The sequence below is a fragment of the Sylvia atricapilla genome, chromosome Z (assembly GCF_009819655.1).
Source record: "Sylvia atricapilla isolate bSylAtr1 chromosome Z, bSylAtr1.pri, whole genome shotgun sequence".
NCBI classification, from domain to species: domain Eukaryota; kingdom Metazoa; phylum Chordata; class Aves; order Passeriformes; family Sylviidae; genus Sylvia; species Sylvia atricapilla.
In genome coordinates this window covers 81,626,608-81,643,867 of record NC_089174.1, presented here as the reverse complement: position 1 = coordinate 81,643,867, position 17,260 = coordinate 81,626,608, and the positions used below count along the sequence as shown (strand labels likewise).

The window sequence follows — 17,260 nt, the reverse complement described above, 5'->3', positions numbered from 1 at the left end:
CACCAGATCAGATGCTTCTCAGCATCCACACGTTCCAGCATGAGCACTTTTCCACATGGGTTGCAAGGTGGATTCTGCATCCCTCCATGCACTTCAAGAATTATAGGGAAACAGTTTGTCGTATTATAGTCCTCACCATGGCTTGCAGATGAATCTCAGCACTGATGCTTGGAGCTTCTCCTCCTCCCCCTTCCTCCTTTGCATTGACCTCAGTGTCTCCACATCATTCTCCTCAGGTTTTCACCTTTTCCTTTTCTCTGACTCAGGAGATAATCGGTGTTTGTAGGTTCATTTGTTCTCAAGTTCTATAGGGTGGAACAGTTTTTATAGAGTTTTCCAGCACTGAAAGTCTGATCTTGTCCAGGCTCTGCATCAGGCACTCGCTGGCTGTGCTTCTCACTGTTGGTCACACAGCGCAAGCCACGGGCTCCACTCAGAGGCCCTCCTCGTGTGGAGCACTGAAAAAAAGAAAGAAAGCTGCTGCCATTTCTGTACTTTGGTTTGCAGTGTGGCAGGCTGGAAGTGGCCAGGCAGGCAAAGTCTGTTGCTGGCTGTGCCAGGACAGTGGTAGCTGCATGGTCACTTCTGGCCCTGGCTGCTCTCAGTCTCGGATGGGAGTCACTCCCAGCACGGGCCATGGCTGCTCGTGGCTCTGGGATAGCTCCTGGTGGCATGGCCAATGGAAAAAGGACCAGTGGGCTCTGCCAAGATGGGCCCGGCAGATCCCTCTGTTGGAGAAGATGAAAATCTAACAGGAAGGTTAGCAGAAAGTTCATTAGAAATGAATGCAAGTTTTGATTTAGAAGAATAAAAAAATGTTAAAGTTAGGAATTGCTGAGTTAGTTGTTACTGAACAAAGGTCAAGATGAGTTCTATAACTATAGAACTCCTCTATGGTTAAGAGCAAAGGATAAGTCATCTACAAAATAAATATGTTTTTATCAAGTAAAGAGAAAAACCTAGGCAAACAAAAACATGTTTTTACCAAGCAGAAAAAAGGTCTAAGAATTTTCCACTGCAAGAAAACAGAAAAACAACTTTAAGCTTAAAATGTAACATACTAGCTCGATGTGATTGGATAGTACTAACCATAATATGGCAATGATAGTAATTGTGATAGGCTATAGGTAAATGTAGAGGTATTGTGTATGATGCTGATTGGTTTTTGTGTATTAATATGCTCAGTAAAGAAACTATACAATGGATTGTAACCAGAACTAAAGTGGCTTCAGGTGTTGCCTATAAGCTGATGCTGGCAGCTATAGGCTTGGCTCTGTTACCCACAACCCAGGACTGTTGTGATTTCAGTCTATGAAATAAACAGCACCTTTAAAGAGCCACCTGGAGTCCTGCATGTATCTCTCATTCAGGCTCTTACATCCTAACCTGTCCTCAGAGGTGAGGGAGAAAGAGAAGTTCCAGTGGTTTTGTCTCTGTTATCACAGAGGTGTTACCAGCTTTTCTACTTTGCTTAGCAGCATGTCTGTTCTCAGAGCCAGCCAAGGATTGGTTTTGCCAGGCATGGAGGAAGCTTCTAGCAGCTTCTCACAGGAATAATCACTTCCGTGGCTGGCTGCTTCCTTCCTCATCAAAAATCAACTTATGCAAAACTAACACAATGTGCTTTCCTAAACACTACAGAAAATTCCCATGGGAGAACCAACTACTGAAAAGGAGAGCACAATGTCTGTATTATATATATGCCATCAGCTGATTTTGTTCACAAAAAGAAGACTGTGGAGATTTTTGAAATCTGTAGTTCCTATGACTTATCTTATAAAATAGGCTTGCCATGTAATAGAATAGATACCTTCTGCTTTAGGTCATGTGCCTGTGTGATAGAACACTGTTTCTAGGTCTTTCATGGCCCTATAAAAAATGCTGAGTAATGAAGTTTGAGCAATGAAAAACAAGCAAAATATTATATGCCGTTAAAAACCATAGTTCTACCCAAACTGAGATATCTGGTTACTTAACTTACGGTTTACTCTCATATAGTTTACTGTCTGCTTCTTCCACTTGCTATAATTTCTGGAAATTACTCCTTTCACTGAACCAAAATCAGCTAAATTTTTCTTCAACACTATATCTTTCCTCTTTTGTGTTTAAATTGTTTATATATGTCAGCTCCTCCTGTCAGCTTCACTTCATGTCTGCTATTACAGCCTTCAGAATCTTTCTATCTTTCCACACTATCTTTCCAGCAGTATGATAATCTGCAAGATGAATTTCTCCAGTAAATCCTTAGATTTAATATTTTTATTTTTTATATCCATGACTTTGCTTCAAACTATATGTGGCTGTCTCAAATTTCGTTTTTGTCTAAAGCTGTCATGGCATGCATGCAGTTGTGCACTGTCACATTGCCTTGGAATACAGATCTGAGTCAGTTCTGACGTGAGGGCACTTTTCCAACACTGTTGCTCAGTTAGTTAATCAAGAGCTATTAATGGAGGCTTCTGGATGGTGAGAAGCCTGGCACTCTACTGCTTTGTGTGGAGCCATTCAGTTGTTCATCATCTTTCCCTCTGGGACTCATTGTGGACTGCACTCACCAGAAGAGCTGGCCTTCTGTGTATCATGCCAGAGTTCTCCTACATTACAGGCTGTGTTTGCTCTTGATGGGGTAGTGACTGCAGCAGCAGAGGCATGGATTCCTGTGCTGACACAGCTGTATTGAAACTCTCTGTGCCAGTGAGACTTGTTGTCCACTAATGGTCACATTCAGGGAGAACAGCCAACTGTAGAGATGGAATGACACCAGGACACCTCAAGCCAAAAACTTGCAATTGTGCATTGTGTGGAGAAACTACTTGCACCTGTGCAACAGAATCAGGAGAATCCAATTAGGAAGAATGCACTCTAAGCTATAGTATGCAAAATCCTATATTTGTTCTACAAAACTGTATATCGTTGAATTGATACCAAAACACATTTTGTTTTTCATCTTTTATCCTTTTTTAATTTGTTCAGAAGTCTTGACATTTGAAGCCTACATTTTTAAATTATTTTTCAGACCCCAGAATTGCAATTCAATTGCTAACTTAATAACTACAACTTACTGATCACTCAATGAAGAAAATAAAAGCGATTAAAAACAATGCAAAACAAAATAACAAAAAAACCATACAACTATTTACATTCAACTTTTCAGTTTTAAAATGGAAAAGGTGAGAGACACACTTAAAAGTTATTTTCCAGGATCATTTGGCTGGAAGGGATCATAGTGCAAGCAGTGCCACTTGCACAATTAGGCAATTCCCACTTATGGGTACCTATGTACTTCTTATTGAGGGGTGCAGATATGAGGAGAGGCTGGAGAGGTCTAAGAACAGGGCCACGGAAGACAAGCATCTTCGCTATAATACAGAAAAAGAAAATACAGTGGTAGGAGAGACTGAGATCTCACTGGCTGAAACCGCTCTTTTATCACTTTCCTTAGCTTCTGCTCTTCCTCCCACTCTCAAGTTGGTAAAGGGAGCATATGCAAGCAGACTGCCAGTGCTGCTTGGCTTCACTCCAAAGCTGCTTGGAATGCTCTCCTCACTCCCAAACAGCATGTGTTTGCTTTGTCACATCTTCCCTCACGACTGCAGCTTACTATTCACTGCTCCCATGCACTGCCTTTCATGATAGATTAGCCATCCTCATAAAGGTAGCATTTGTGGCAGTGTGTGGCTGCATCCACATCTCTTTAGACAGGAGGGGAAAATTACTACTCTTCTAGGCAAATAAATAGATCTTCTTCCAGCAGTAGTAACTTTTGCTACATGATTACATCCTCCTGTTTTGGCCATGGCCAGTGATTGCCAGGCTCTTACTTTACTGTGGGATGGGAAACGGGCAGACAAGGAGGAAGGATGAAGTCACCTTGTTAGTGACAGTTATAATGTCCCTGCACATTCCTAAAACACAGGCAATCCCTGTCGTGGGAGGACTCCACTCCTTACATGAAGACAAGCAACTGGTCCACAGGGAAAAAAATAGAGGGAGAGATGTTTTGCCAGTGATTCACTTTTTGTCCCAGAACAGATGGATCACAATAGAACTAAAGGGAATAAGAAGAGCAGCAGCATCTAATGGCTCCACTGAGAACAGCTTTTCCTTTTAATATACCTTTGTTTCAAATAACATGACATTGAGCAATGTTATTCTAAGTCAGCAAAAGCGATTCTTTATTGAAGCCATGACTGGCATGAGTTAACACACAGCATGCCCTTGCACCACCTGGACATCAGTGAAATCAGTTACTTTGAGAAGCAAAGTTAGTTCTCTCCTGTAGACTAAAGTTCAGTTCTGATCCTTCTGAAGGGCATGAGGAACATTGTCTACATTCATATATTCTTACCTCAGGGTGAATCTGGGGTGATGGACAGGGCAGCATCAGCCACAGCAACAGTGATGTAGAGTGTGCACATTCAGGGCAAGAGAACACTGGGCTGGCTTTAGGTAAAATGACCATAGTCTGGCTGAGCACCACTTACCTGTTCCCTTCTGCCAATCAGCTATTGCCCTGGAAATCCTCCTTCTCCTCCCAAAGAGGTGAGCTCTTTACAGAAGAATTCCAAATATCCTGTTACAACTCTGGAACATAGTGAGAAAATTTAAGTGTAAAGCTTCAGAAAGTAGTCAGAGTTCTCATTAGAAGGGCAAAGGGCTCACCAGCTTATGAGCACTCACCGTTATCCTTGTTAGGTGACTCCAGGGGCTTGACATGGTTATGCACTGCCTCCTGGAAAGTTGGCTAAGCTGGTTCTACTCAGAAAAGAGTGCTAGTGTAACTCCTGACAGTAGAACTGGCAAAGATGCCCCATTCCCAGAAAAGGCATAATGCGACAACTTCAGACTATTAAAACAAGCTTATATTAGCTTAACACTCCATATGCTGGAAGCAGAGAGATTTTGGTACAGTCACCTGCACAGTGAAACTGAAATTATTATCTTATGGAATCAGAGCTTCATTGATTATAAGAATGAGAGGTGAAATGGAAGTCTGCATGTGTAGTTCTGCATGCTACTATGATTTCTGACCTTTCTCCTATTATTTCCATGCATTTTTGTTTTAAATTGATATAAAAGATTTTGAGAAACAAAGCAGCTCATGATCTTCAAGTATTACATTGAAATGCCTGTTTATCACACTTTGGTTCCCTCCTCTAAAGTTAAAATCTTTCCAAAATTTTGCAAAAAAAATCTTTGCTGTAAAGCCTAGAAAAATTATCCTGCTATTTCATATTGTTTCAGGAGCTACTATTGAATAACTCTTCAGTTGAAGTTTTACCTAACAGAGACTAGGTGTCTTCTGCCTAAAGTTTTGCAAGACTTTACAACTGGTATCTGCATATGATCTAATTTGAAGTTGTAACTTTTACTTATACTACCAGGGATCTGCTCCTCATTTCTACCATGTGAGTGTCTAGAAGCTGTGCAGTCTTCCACGCCAGTAATTCTGCCCAGCTTCTGCAGCCTTAGCTATCTGTTCATGTGGCACATGGGCACGCATCATCCCTGCTTTCTTCTAACCATCATGTTTGCTTTTGATGATGGAAATATTGCTCCACTTTATGAGAGGAGACTCCTTACAAGAGTTAAAGATCTTTGTTACAGCTTGGTTTTATTATTTGAAAGTCCATTCTCTGTAAAACTGGGATCTATTTCATTGGAGCAGACTACTGATCAAGACAGACCACTTGATGGTCTACTCAGCACTACAACATTTTAGACTGAAAAAACCTGATGGACATTCTTGTCAGATGATCTGAGCACTCCTCACCACCATCTGAGTTTGGCATAAACATTGCAAATCCTGCGAGTCATAGAAAATGGAGAGGACCAGGACGTGAAAGAAAAAGATGAAGTCAGTTCCTTACACAAGACTTTGTAAACACAAGTATCCAAGTACAATGCTTACAGAGGCAGCTTGAACTCTTCTGAGGAAAAAGTCAATTCAGATTAAGATAGTTTTGTTTGTTAAGGAAGCCTCTGGTTCAGAGTTATTGAAAAGCATCGAATTAAACCAGTTCCAGAAGGCTGGAGAATTTTCAGTTAAGAAAAACATTTTTATCTAAAGTAATTCACCCGTTTTCTATGAAGAGTTATTTTTCAATAAACTTGCTAGCGTTTCATAAATCAGAATGATGGATTTATGAGCTATTTCTTGTAACAGAATTAGAAACAGTTAACTGCAAGTACATTATTCTAATAAAAAAATATTAAATTTGGAAAGCATAGTGTCAAGAGGGTTTTTTTGAGGGTGGGCATCCTTGGCTAATCATGCTTCTTTCTATCTCAAACTTTGCAAATGTTTATAGTTGATTTGAAAACAAGAAAGCATCATTCCCCATACATTTTGCTCTCAAGCTTTTTTCTTGTGGAAGATGAGGAAAATGACAATGTCAACCCTCAGCATCAAATGATGACCAATTATGCACCAACGTGGTTCATGCAGAGTACAAACTACTCAATTAGCTGGATAGATAAATTAATTTTCATTTTCAATCAGCTTTCAGTCAGTTGGTACATCCCAAAGTTAACATCTATAGTAGAATGGTAGCACTTGAATAGTAGAATTTGGTAGCACCTACATGCTACCGAAATTCTACCTTTTAATCATAGAATCATAGAACATTCTCATTTGGAAGGGACTCACAAAGATCATCAAAGCCCAACTTTTGGCCCTGTGCAAGAGGATGACCCCAAGAGTCACACCATGTGTCTGACAGCATTGTCCAAATGCTTCTTGAACTCTGTCAGGCTGTGACCACTTCACTGGAGGGCGGTTCCAGTGCCAAACTACCCTCTGTGTGAAGAACCTTCTCCTAATATTCAACCTAAACATCCCCGGATTCAGCTTCATCCTGTTACCTTGAGTCCTGTCGCTGGTCAAAATAAAGAAGAGGTCAGTGTCTGCCCCGCCTCTTCCCCTCATGAGGAAGTTGTGACTGCAGTGAGGTCTCCCCTCAGTCTCCTCCAGGCTGAACAGACCAAGTGACCTCGGCCTCTCCTCATACAGCTTTCCCTCCAGACCCTTCACCATTTTCATTGCGCTCCTCTGGACATTCTCCAACAGCTTCAAGTCTCTCTAATATAATATTGTGGCACTCAGAACTGCCCCAGCACTGGAGATGAGGCTGCCCCAGGGCAGAGCAGGGCAGGACAATCCGCTCCCTTGCCCAGCTGATGCTGTCCCTGATGTCCCCAGGACAGTCTCCTGGCTGCCAGGGCACTGCTGGCTCATGTTCAATTTGCCACTGATCATGGCCCCCAGGTGCCTTTTCACAGTGCTGCTCTCCAGCCTCTCCTCCCTCAGTCTGTCCATACATCCAGGGCTGCCCCATCCCAGTGCAGAGTCCAGCACCTGCCTTTGTTAAATTTTATATGGCTGGTGATTGTCCATCTCTCTCATCTGTCAAGATCTCTGCAGAGCCTCTCTGCCCTCTAAGGAGTCAACAGCTCCTCCCAGTTTAATGTTGCCAGCAAACTTACTTAGTATTCTTTCGAATCCTGTGTCCAGGTGAGAGTATGTTGACGAGGATAGAGCCCTCCAGATCTCCAACCACTGGCCGGATGTTTTTGTAAAATACATACTATTCTTTCCAAAGGAAACATCCCATCAGAGTTTCATGATTGCCTTGAAAGGCATGTAAGAGGAGAGATTATTCCTCTGTAACTGTGCACAAATTATCAGAGAAATGTTAAAATGTCAAATGTGTGATTTGAAGCACCAGCAACCATGCAGGAAAATATATTATTTTCAGCCAAACTTTCATTCATTCATGGATGCATGCATTCATTCATGTTTAGCTCAAAGAGAGACAAATACACAATTGTCAGTGCACACAACATTTGGACTACCAACACACATTGAGCCATGATATATATAGTCATGGGTGAATATTGGAAAACAATATTGTGTGCTGTCACTGTACCTTAGTTATATGTATGATTGGGACTAATACTGCAACATACATTCGTTGATTGTGCAACTGCTGCCTTTGAATTTTTTTAAAAGTACTTTACACTTCATAGCAATTGAGAAGTTGAACGTGTTTTGCTTAGAAGATACGCTTTTATGATTTGTCCCATTTCCATACCATTTTCTGTCTGACAGCACTTCATAAAAACTGAGAAACTTCTGCATAAATCAGAGCAGATCCTGAAGCAAGTACTGCTTTCTCTGCAGATCCATGCAAAATCATTTCTCATGTACATATGGAATTCTTACTGGCCTGTTGACAGAACAGCCCAATTGTAATGACTGTCAGCATAAAGATCAGAGTAATGATAGATGTAGAACTATCAAAAATCATACAAGTGCTAACACTAGTGTGCCTCACAGTCTAGATTATTATGTGGGAAAAAAAATTACATATTTGAATAGCAAAAAAGAACAGGTTTACTGTCGTAACACTTCCATTTTGTCTGACCTGCCTCAAACCTTTTTTATTTATGGATTTAAATGAAAGTTCAAATAATTTCTTTAGAAAGCATGTAAGGAAATTCAGGATTTGCTGGTTTTGAAAGTGTTGCATCAATGTTTTGGCAGCACTGAAGTTTGGATTTCAAACATAGCTCTGAACCAAAGGTGCTCCTTTGCATTTATTTGCATCTGCTGGACCAGGTTGTTCAAACTGCACTGTGAGCCTTTCTGAGGAAGCCAAGAGTGTTTTGAACTGTAGGAAATACTCGAATACTTCCAAGAGGCCTTTTTAATGCTTCCTCCCACGGACATGGGGTTTCGTGACCGCGGTTCAAAGCCGACCCTTACCTGCCGTGCTTGCAGAACCTTTGTTCAAGTCACCTGAGCAGCCACAAGCCGGGTAAAGTACTCACCACGCCAACAGGAGGCGGGAACGAGAGAGCAAACTCGTGTATTCTCTGTTACTCATTTTTAATGTTGCAACATTTATCAATAAACTTTGACAGGCGCTGAGGACGCAGGGTTGCCACAAGCCAGAAACACAGTAAAAGCCAGGAGGACGCAGGTAGTTAAGTGTGGACGGGACTCGATACTTCCTAACGCGTCGATTAACACCTGATTTGGACCAATTTACGGGATTTGTCCAAGGTGGACGGGCTACCTTTACTTAACTCGGAAAAAGAACATATATTATTTACACGCGTTCGAAAAAGTAAGGCTTTCTGACTACCTTCGCACGCCCCTGAACTCCCCGTCCCGTCCCGGCCTGAGGGGCACAGCGCGGAGGGCGGAGAGGCCGCAGCGGCTCGGCCGGGGCCGGACACCCGGGACACACCCGGCCGGGGCCGGGCCGCCCCTGCCCGCCCACCGGCCCCGCTGCCCCTCCGGGGAGTCCCGGGCCTCCTTCCCCCGGCTCCCAGCCAGTGCTAACCAGCGAAGGCGCGGGACACAGCCCCCACTGCCCCACAGGAGCAGCTGCGAACACAACGACCCATAACTGCAGGCCTGCCCACCAACAGCTTACGCCCAGCCCCGAGGCAGCCCGAGAACCGGCTGCCCTCCCACTCCTCGCTCCTCTCGCCCCGCCCACGCCCCGGGAGCGGCCCGGCTCATCGTGAGCTCCGATCCCGCCCGCCCCGGAGCAGCCGCTCCGCCTTCATCCCTTTCTCCGTCCCAGGGCCGTCCCTCCCGCAGCTTCACTTCCGGGGCGGCCATTTTGGGCGGTCCGTGGCTGCTCGGTGCGGCGGGGCGGGCTCGGCCCGGGCCGCGGGGCTGTGACAGGGCTGTGACAGGGCTGTGACAGGGCTGTGACAGGGCTGTGACAGGGCTGTGACAGGGCTGTGACACCGCCGAGGGGGACACCTGCGCCGGGAACCATCGGGGCGCCGCCGCAGGGGCAGACCCGCCGCCGCCGCCGCCCGGGGACCGCAGCGCCCGCCTTGCCCCCGCCATGTCGGACTTCGACAGCAACCCCTTCGCCGACCCGGACCTCAACAACCCCTTCAAGGTGAGGGCGCCGGCAGGCTTCCTCGGTGTCGGGCTGCGAGGCTTCGGGCTTCCCGCGAGAGGAAGCAAGCAAACAAGGAAGGAAGGAAGGAAAGGAGGAAGGGAATGAGGAGGGGAGGAGGGTGGGAAGGGCCCCGTGGGGGCTGCGGCCGGGGTCTCTGCCTCAGCGGGATACGGAGGCCCCGAGTGGGGGTGGGGACAGGCTGCGGAGGATAAGCAGCGTTTCACAACTTCAGGAGCCGGTGTTTCCTTCTGTAGCTAAAATAACACAAGTCGTTTTTCAGATACGTTATCTCGGTGGGAAAAAAATAAAAAGTTTGGGGTTTTTTGTTTGTTTGTTTGTTTATGTTTTTTTTTTTTTTTTACCCTAGCTTTGTGGTAGGGTAAGACTACTGCAGTCTTTTTTTTTCTTTCGTCTCGTTGAGCCAAATAGTTAAACTTAATGAATTAGTGAATTTACCCTCTTCTTCTCTAGCCTCCTCCCATCCTCTTAAAGCTTATACTGGTTCCTTTACATTTTGTCTGAAACAATCAGGGTACCAATGACTGGGCATGAGTTCTGTGCTGCATCTCAAACTGCTTTGTTGTAATGTACTGGAAAGAGAAAGCTTTTAGGTTTTTCACTGTTGACTTGTCATACAGCTGTGAATTCTTCCTTCACTCACTGGCTTCAGCTGTCAAAACGAGCTGACCTCCCTGGATGCTTCCCTTCCTCTTCTTTTCTTTGTTATTTGAAACCCGTTCAACCAACTGCTGAAGCTACCTACTTTGAAAATATTACTGAAATTCTTGCAGACACTTTAAAGCATACAGATAGTATATGGTAGTGAGTTTAGAATGTTAGCTTGAATAATTAAGCTTTTTAAAAATTGAGCTGCCACATTTCAAGCCAAGCATATACTTCTGTCCACATAGATGCTGGAAGCATCATGTTCCTAACATTTTGTTTGTTAGAGTCGGTCTGAATCATTAGTTTAGTTTTTACAGTCATAAAATGTAGGCAATAGTGTTCATTAGGCTAGAATTCCTTAGGCTAAGATCCGTTTTCACTTGTATGCAGTGCAGTGACCTTCCAGGTGAGCACAAGTCCTGGTGTTGGCTCTGCTGCCAACAACAATTTGGGCTGGTCAGTGAGCTCTCTTCCTTCTGGCACCAAGTGCTGAAAAACTGTCATTCTAGGATGTGTCTTCAGCAGCAGAAATACACGATGCTTCTCCTCCTACTTCTATCCTTCTTTTAATAGTTAATCAAATGGCATCTAGCGAAATCCAGGGCAGGAAGGAATATTGGGCACAAAATAGCTGCCTCTGCAGTGCTCATCAGGCCGTGTAACTGATGCTGTGTAGTGTTGTGAGACCTGAACTAGGCACGCACCTGAATTACACTTGCAGTTTGATGATGCTGCTAAAAGTGCAAAAGCTTCTTCCAGTTTCTCTTTAGGGAAAGAGTTCTATTGTGTCTGTTGGGCAGAGTCCATGCTCTGCTTCTCATCTGCAGTACATCATGGTAAAAGGACTCTTTAACAGCTTCTCTGTAACGTGAAGCTCTCTGTTTGGATTTCTTTGTTTGCAGAAGGTGGCTCAGGAAAGCTGTGTACTTTTCCTTTTTCAGAGGCTTTTTTCTCTTCCTTCAGTCTTTGCTAGCTTCCATCACATTCTACTGCCCATAAAAGGTAGTCTTGCATAGCTTTACTTTACCCGGGCATTTAATTTGAAGAGGCAAAAGACCTGATATACAAGCTAAAGCTTGATGGCAATCTTGTTGGCAGAACAGCTTTGAAATTTGTGGGTAGTAATGCATGTACGTATTGAAGTTTTTTCTGTGTGTTTTAAAATACTTCATGCACAAAACCAGTATTTCTAGATGGACCCTGACAGCCTAAATCATATTGTCTAAACACTGTGTCCTTATGTACTCATATTTTTGTCTTTGCTTGATATTTTTTGTATGATGTGATTAGTTGTTTCCCTTGCTTTTGAAGCTGCTTCCTGTGCTAATGTAAAATCACAAAGTAGTATGGCAGAGAAGGGGTGGGAAGGCATCAGGTGGAAGAGTTGTTGCCAAGGTCTAAAGATAGATCTTTTTTTCTTAAACATTTTGGTTTTACTAGCTGTCTGTGATCTACATGGGAGGTTTCCTGTGACTGTTCTTGCGCCTTTTAATAAAAAGATTAGAGCAGAGCTTCTTGCTTGATGTTGAATCAAATAAAAGTGTTCTCTGGAAAGATAAAGGTAAAAAATAAACATCTAGTGCTCAGTATTTTGGGTAGATAATACTTCTGGAAGTCTAAAAATAAATTACCTGCTGGAAAAACTGAACTTCACTTACCTGGCTTGATCATGAAGTGCTCTGTATTTTGAGACAGGTGGCTATCTGACCTTTGCATTTTTTTTATTCTTTTTTGCTTTAAAAAAAGCAGTAAACTGGAACTGCATTCAGACTCAGATGTGCTATTGAATTTATAGTTTTCCTCTCTAAATAAATGTCCTCTCAATGCTATACCAACAAAGCCAAAAGATTTTTTTTTAAAAGACAGAGGGTACTGAAAAAAGCAGATAAGTGACATGCTAACATTTACAAGCTTTTGATGACGTTTAAGTTGTGAGAAGAAAGTGCATTCATATACCATACAAATGGAGATTTGAGAATCTTTTTTAATATGATGTATCAGTAGTGTGAAGAAGCACACGGTGTAACCTCAGGTATCATGATTGGAAGCAGGTTAGTAATGAAATCTATTTATTTCCTTTACTAAGAAGCACTAGCCATAGGTTGGGGGTGTGAAAGTAAGCAGCATCAGCCAACAGTCCTCTGATGACCAGGTAGGGTGTTGGTAAGGAATGGGGGTCTGACCACTTAAGAGGAGTTTGTGAATCCTCGAGGTCCTGACAGTCTGTCTTAAATAGGGTAAAGTGGCACAAAATAAATTTTGTATGACCAAACAAAGGCACATTTCTAATGTAGCTGTCTCCTTGTGGTTTTTTTTTTGTTTGTTTTAATGTCATAGGATAGGTGGTAGTTGTAGTCTTCTGTCATGGAAGGTGATACAGTTACAAAGGGTCTGAAATAGCAGTCTCAAAATTCAGTGTAAGTATCATTTACTTGGAAACAATCAACAGTTCATCTACAATAAAAATTGTAGGTTCTGTGTTCTTGATTTTTTTGTTTGTTTGTTTTTCTCTACGTGAACAGTCCTACTACTCAGAGAAGTTTTAAGTAGAGTTATGAATTTCATAGGCCTTTGGATCTTGGCTGACAGATGGCAAAAGGTTTGAAAACTGGCGGTTAATTATCCAAATATATGAAACATTTATTTTTTGGTGGTTGTAGAATGAGAACTATAAAGACTGAGTTATGCAATGAATTCTGTTGGGTCAGTTCATCTGATGTGTTTAGTTCTGAGAAGATGAATGTATTTAACACCATAGAAATTATGATAGGCCTGAAAACTAAGATATGTTTCTGTTCAAATGTGAATGGTGACCTTCAGGGAGAAGCCAAATCACTCACTATGTGATAGGAAGATTTTTCTTTTTTCTTGATCAGATTTAGTGTAGAATGGCACAACCAGAGCAGACTTCAAATGTATGTAATGCTGAGTATTTGAGTAGTTTCTTTGAGTTGGGTGAGAGATCCATACTGTTGTTAAACTTTGAGTTGCTTCTCCAAAAAGGCACAGATCTTACATAGTTCTGTCATGGCTGACATTCTTGTTTGGGTGGCTGAGATACTCTGTGATACCCAAAAATGGCACTGAATTGCTCCCAATGAGGTCACAGGATTACTTGATGCACTAGGAATAATTCCAGTAATAAGTTGGATATTACACCTAATCTTAACTAACACTTGCACAAATTAATCTCCAGTCTGGTTTGGTGGGAAATACAGCCTGGAGGTTTGATACTGAAAGTAGTTGTGCAAATAAACAGAATCTATACCATTTATAATGTGATTGCTGAAGGTAAGATAAAGGGATAGAAACTTAGGGGAAGGAAGAGAATTCCTGATTGGGTTTTTTTTAAGAATTGGGAACGTTATTACATAAAATGTTTGTGCAGCTTTAGAATGAAGCAGTTTTGTTGCTTGCCTATATGCATAACTGAGTTTAATTCCTATATCTGACTATAAATTTACTGATTTAAGTTGTCGGTCTTAAAGTTAGTAAAAGGACATAAAATACAGGTAATTTTTCTGACTTTTACTATCTGGGTTCCCTTTGTGTCTTCAAAAATTATGAATACCCCTAAATCTTGTGTAATTTAATGCTGAACATTGTGGTAGTGGATTGTCTTTTAGCTGTCCTACGTGGAAGTTGGCTTTCAAGAGTACATTTCACCAGTGCTGTAACTGCACTGTAGTATTTTAAAAATAGGAAGCGCTATAATAGTTATTCAGTATCTTTTGTATTTTCCCTCTAGATTTTCACTGAAGTGTTAGCACATATTGCCTGGTGTTATTATTGCACTGTCTACTGAGATTCAGCATTCTAAAGGGGAACATACACATACCAGAGCTGGAAAAGGAGTGTGATTTATGAACAGCTGTGAGATGGAGGTGATACTTTGTTAGGCATCCAGTGCTCCATTGCAAGATGAGGCTGGTGCAAACTTCAGGACAAATTTGGCCTTGTCAGACTCTGAAGTTCTTTTAGATTTCAGAAGTGGGGACCTTGCCTTGCTGAGAACCCTTCCCAGCTCTGCTTTCATATGGTGAAAATGACAAATAACAAACAGGCTGCATTCAAAAGACAAAAAAAAGAAAACCCAGTGCACTATTTTTGCAGTATCCTATTTAATAATTATGTTCAGGCAGAGTGGGAAAGAAAGCTGTTTGAACATCATGAGGGGATTGGGAAAAAAGCTGATGAGTGATCAATATATTAAACTTGAAAAACTTGGAATTATGAAATAACTATTATTTGGCTACTTGGTATTTTTATTATTTTTAGTCCAGAATTTTACCAAATGTTTATTCAACATGTGTGAACTGCAATTTCAGATGCTTAAACCAGCAGTTTTAAGGGGACTGAGAAACACTCTAGGACCTGTTTATGAAAAGCGTGACAGATAATTTTCTCTTTGGTTGGGAAGTCAATAAAGTCAGAACAACAGTTTCAGGCATTTTGTGTTGCATTTTTGCTTAATTTTATTTTATTTTTTTAAGATTACACAGTGGTGTTATCTTAGGGAGTACTTTACAGACAGCAGGAAATACTACTGTTACTATTAATATAACTTCTTCCCACCCCCAAAATCAAAATCCACAAAATTTCTGGATGAATTCTTACTTAAATCTTACTTTCCAACTGTTTTTTAGGTTCTGTGTCGCTTAAGTGAATTTTATTTGAAATTGTTTTCAATTGCTGATACATTGTAAAAGCATTAGAATTTCTATCCGGATCAGTATTTAGTGTTTATAAACTCCATTTCCTGACCTCTGCAATAAAATACTGCTTTTATCTCCCTGCTAGTCCTTGGGACTGAACTGAAAAAATGTTCTTTGCAGAAAATGCCTTTTGTGTTTTTGGTAGAAGAGTAGTAGAAGAGTGGGTATCCCTCAATGTGAAAAGTTTTTTCAGCGACATGAACAACAGTTTGGAGGAGCTGATTCCTAGTTCACTGTATTCCCTTCACTTAAATCATCACAACTAACAGTGTAAGCTTAGCTGGTGTTTTTCAGATCATTACTACATTATGTATTTTATGGAAGTATTTTACTGGTGGTGGAGCAATTCTGGACCCATATCCAGATGCATTTACTTCCTCAGTCTTTAATTTGGTAGTGTCTTCTGTGTTAGTGAAACTGGTAGCTGATGACTGGTTTTGGTCTCCTAGACAACAGAGGTCTGTTTGCTTCAATTTTTTTTAAAAAAAGCTGTAAAAGCTCACATAGAAGGGATTATTCTGCTCTATTTTAAACATTGGTGTTTGTAGTTAATTGTATTTGTATGCCCTCTCTAATAACTGGGAATTCAGTTAATTTTATCTGTATCTGAGTGATGTGAGCATAATTTGTTAGCTTGGCACAGACAATGTTTTTGGGAGTTCTATAGGCACTCTTGCCAGTATGAAATATAAATGTGTTGTTTCTTCTGTGTTTGTTTTGTCAGTTTTTGTTACTGTTTTTTGAGATGTTTCTTCTGACTTTTGCATCCCTGGCATAAAAAATAGGTTGCTGCTTGTAGTAGCTTTGTTGGGATTAAAAGAAGGGTGTAAATATTTCCTTTTGAAACTGGTGTTACAGAAGAGAGACTGCAAGAAGCAGGTAAAAGGAAAGATTAAGATGGAAAATGGCTAAATTAAGTTGAGCTACTTTTTTAAAACTTCAGTCTCCTGAACTAATTCAGGTCTTGAAAATGTAATCTGAAATGACTGTGTGACTTAAATGTATCAATAGCTGGATATGAAAAATAGTCTGGTTTTAATTCTGTGATTGTATGACTAATAAATAAAAGTATCAGAAGCTCCAGGTTTGAACTGGCAGGAGTTTGGGTGAGATAAGGCTGGGTGGAATATCAGATATGGAAAATAAATTATTACATAGATTCACTTATTTCTGTGGAATGCTAGTTTTTACTGTTTTTAACCAGTAGAATATGCATGTCATGCAACATGGAAATTTGGTAGCGTTTGTTTAAATGCCACTTCTTCTGAGTATGTCATCCTGCACAACATTTGTTGTCTGTAGTCATTATTCAAACCCTGAACAGTTTCTAAACTCAATGGTTTTTTTATTCTGCAGCAGTGAATATGAGTGCTTCACAGTTTTCATCACTGTATTTAGATGAGTTGGCATTTCCTTCATTTTTAAAATGAGATGCAGTGAGTGTAAGGTAAATTATTCAAAACAATTCTTTGTGCTTTGTGGGATGTTAGGTCTAATCTCTTCCAAAATATTGTAAGTAGTGTTTTGAAATGCGAAGTGTAGCTCTTGTTGGTATCAATCATTTGGTGCACTGTAGGTGTTCAGAACAATCAGAATAGCACCTAAACCTGGGCACCCTGACTGTGAAGAACTGAGGACAGTTCTAGCAATGAATGAGTTATAGGAGATAAAAATTTCCAGGCTGGTACTTGCCTCCTTTAGCTGTAACATTCCTTTTTACCTATGATGCCTGGTTTACTTTTCCTTGAGTCTTTCTGTGTCACAAACTTCTGTTGCAGTCCAGACTCTGTAATTCAAGTTTTCTGAATTCAGAATTTGAATGCTACTTGCAGTGATGAAGTTCAATTTGAGTATTTCAATACAACTGTAATTTTCTTCCTTTACTGGGTAATGAAACTTTACTTGAATAGAGCCATTATTGAATGTCCCCTGGCTCATTCAGGATTTTTT

The 17,260-nt window shown here is 41.3% G+C and overlaps 1 protein-coding gene across 2 annotated transcripts in view; it reads left to right on the top strand.

Annotated features, from left to right (window-relative positions):
• Positions 1–9,763: 9,763 nt before the first annotated feature.
• SCAMP1 (secretory carrier membrane protein 1) overlaps positions 9,764–17,260 on the top strand; it is a 52,119-nt gene continuing 44,622 nt past the window's right edge. For both annotated transcript variants that reach the window (XR_010745753.1, XM_066338895.1), the window contains exon 1: positions 9,764–9,926. Coding sequence is in view for 1 of the 2 variants with exons in the window: in XM_066338895.1 (XP_066194992.1) it covers positions 9,870–9,926 (57 nt within the window). In the remaining variant the exon portion in view is untranslated. The remainder of the gene's footprint in view (positions 9,927–17,260) is intronic.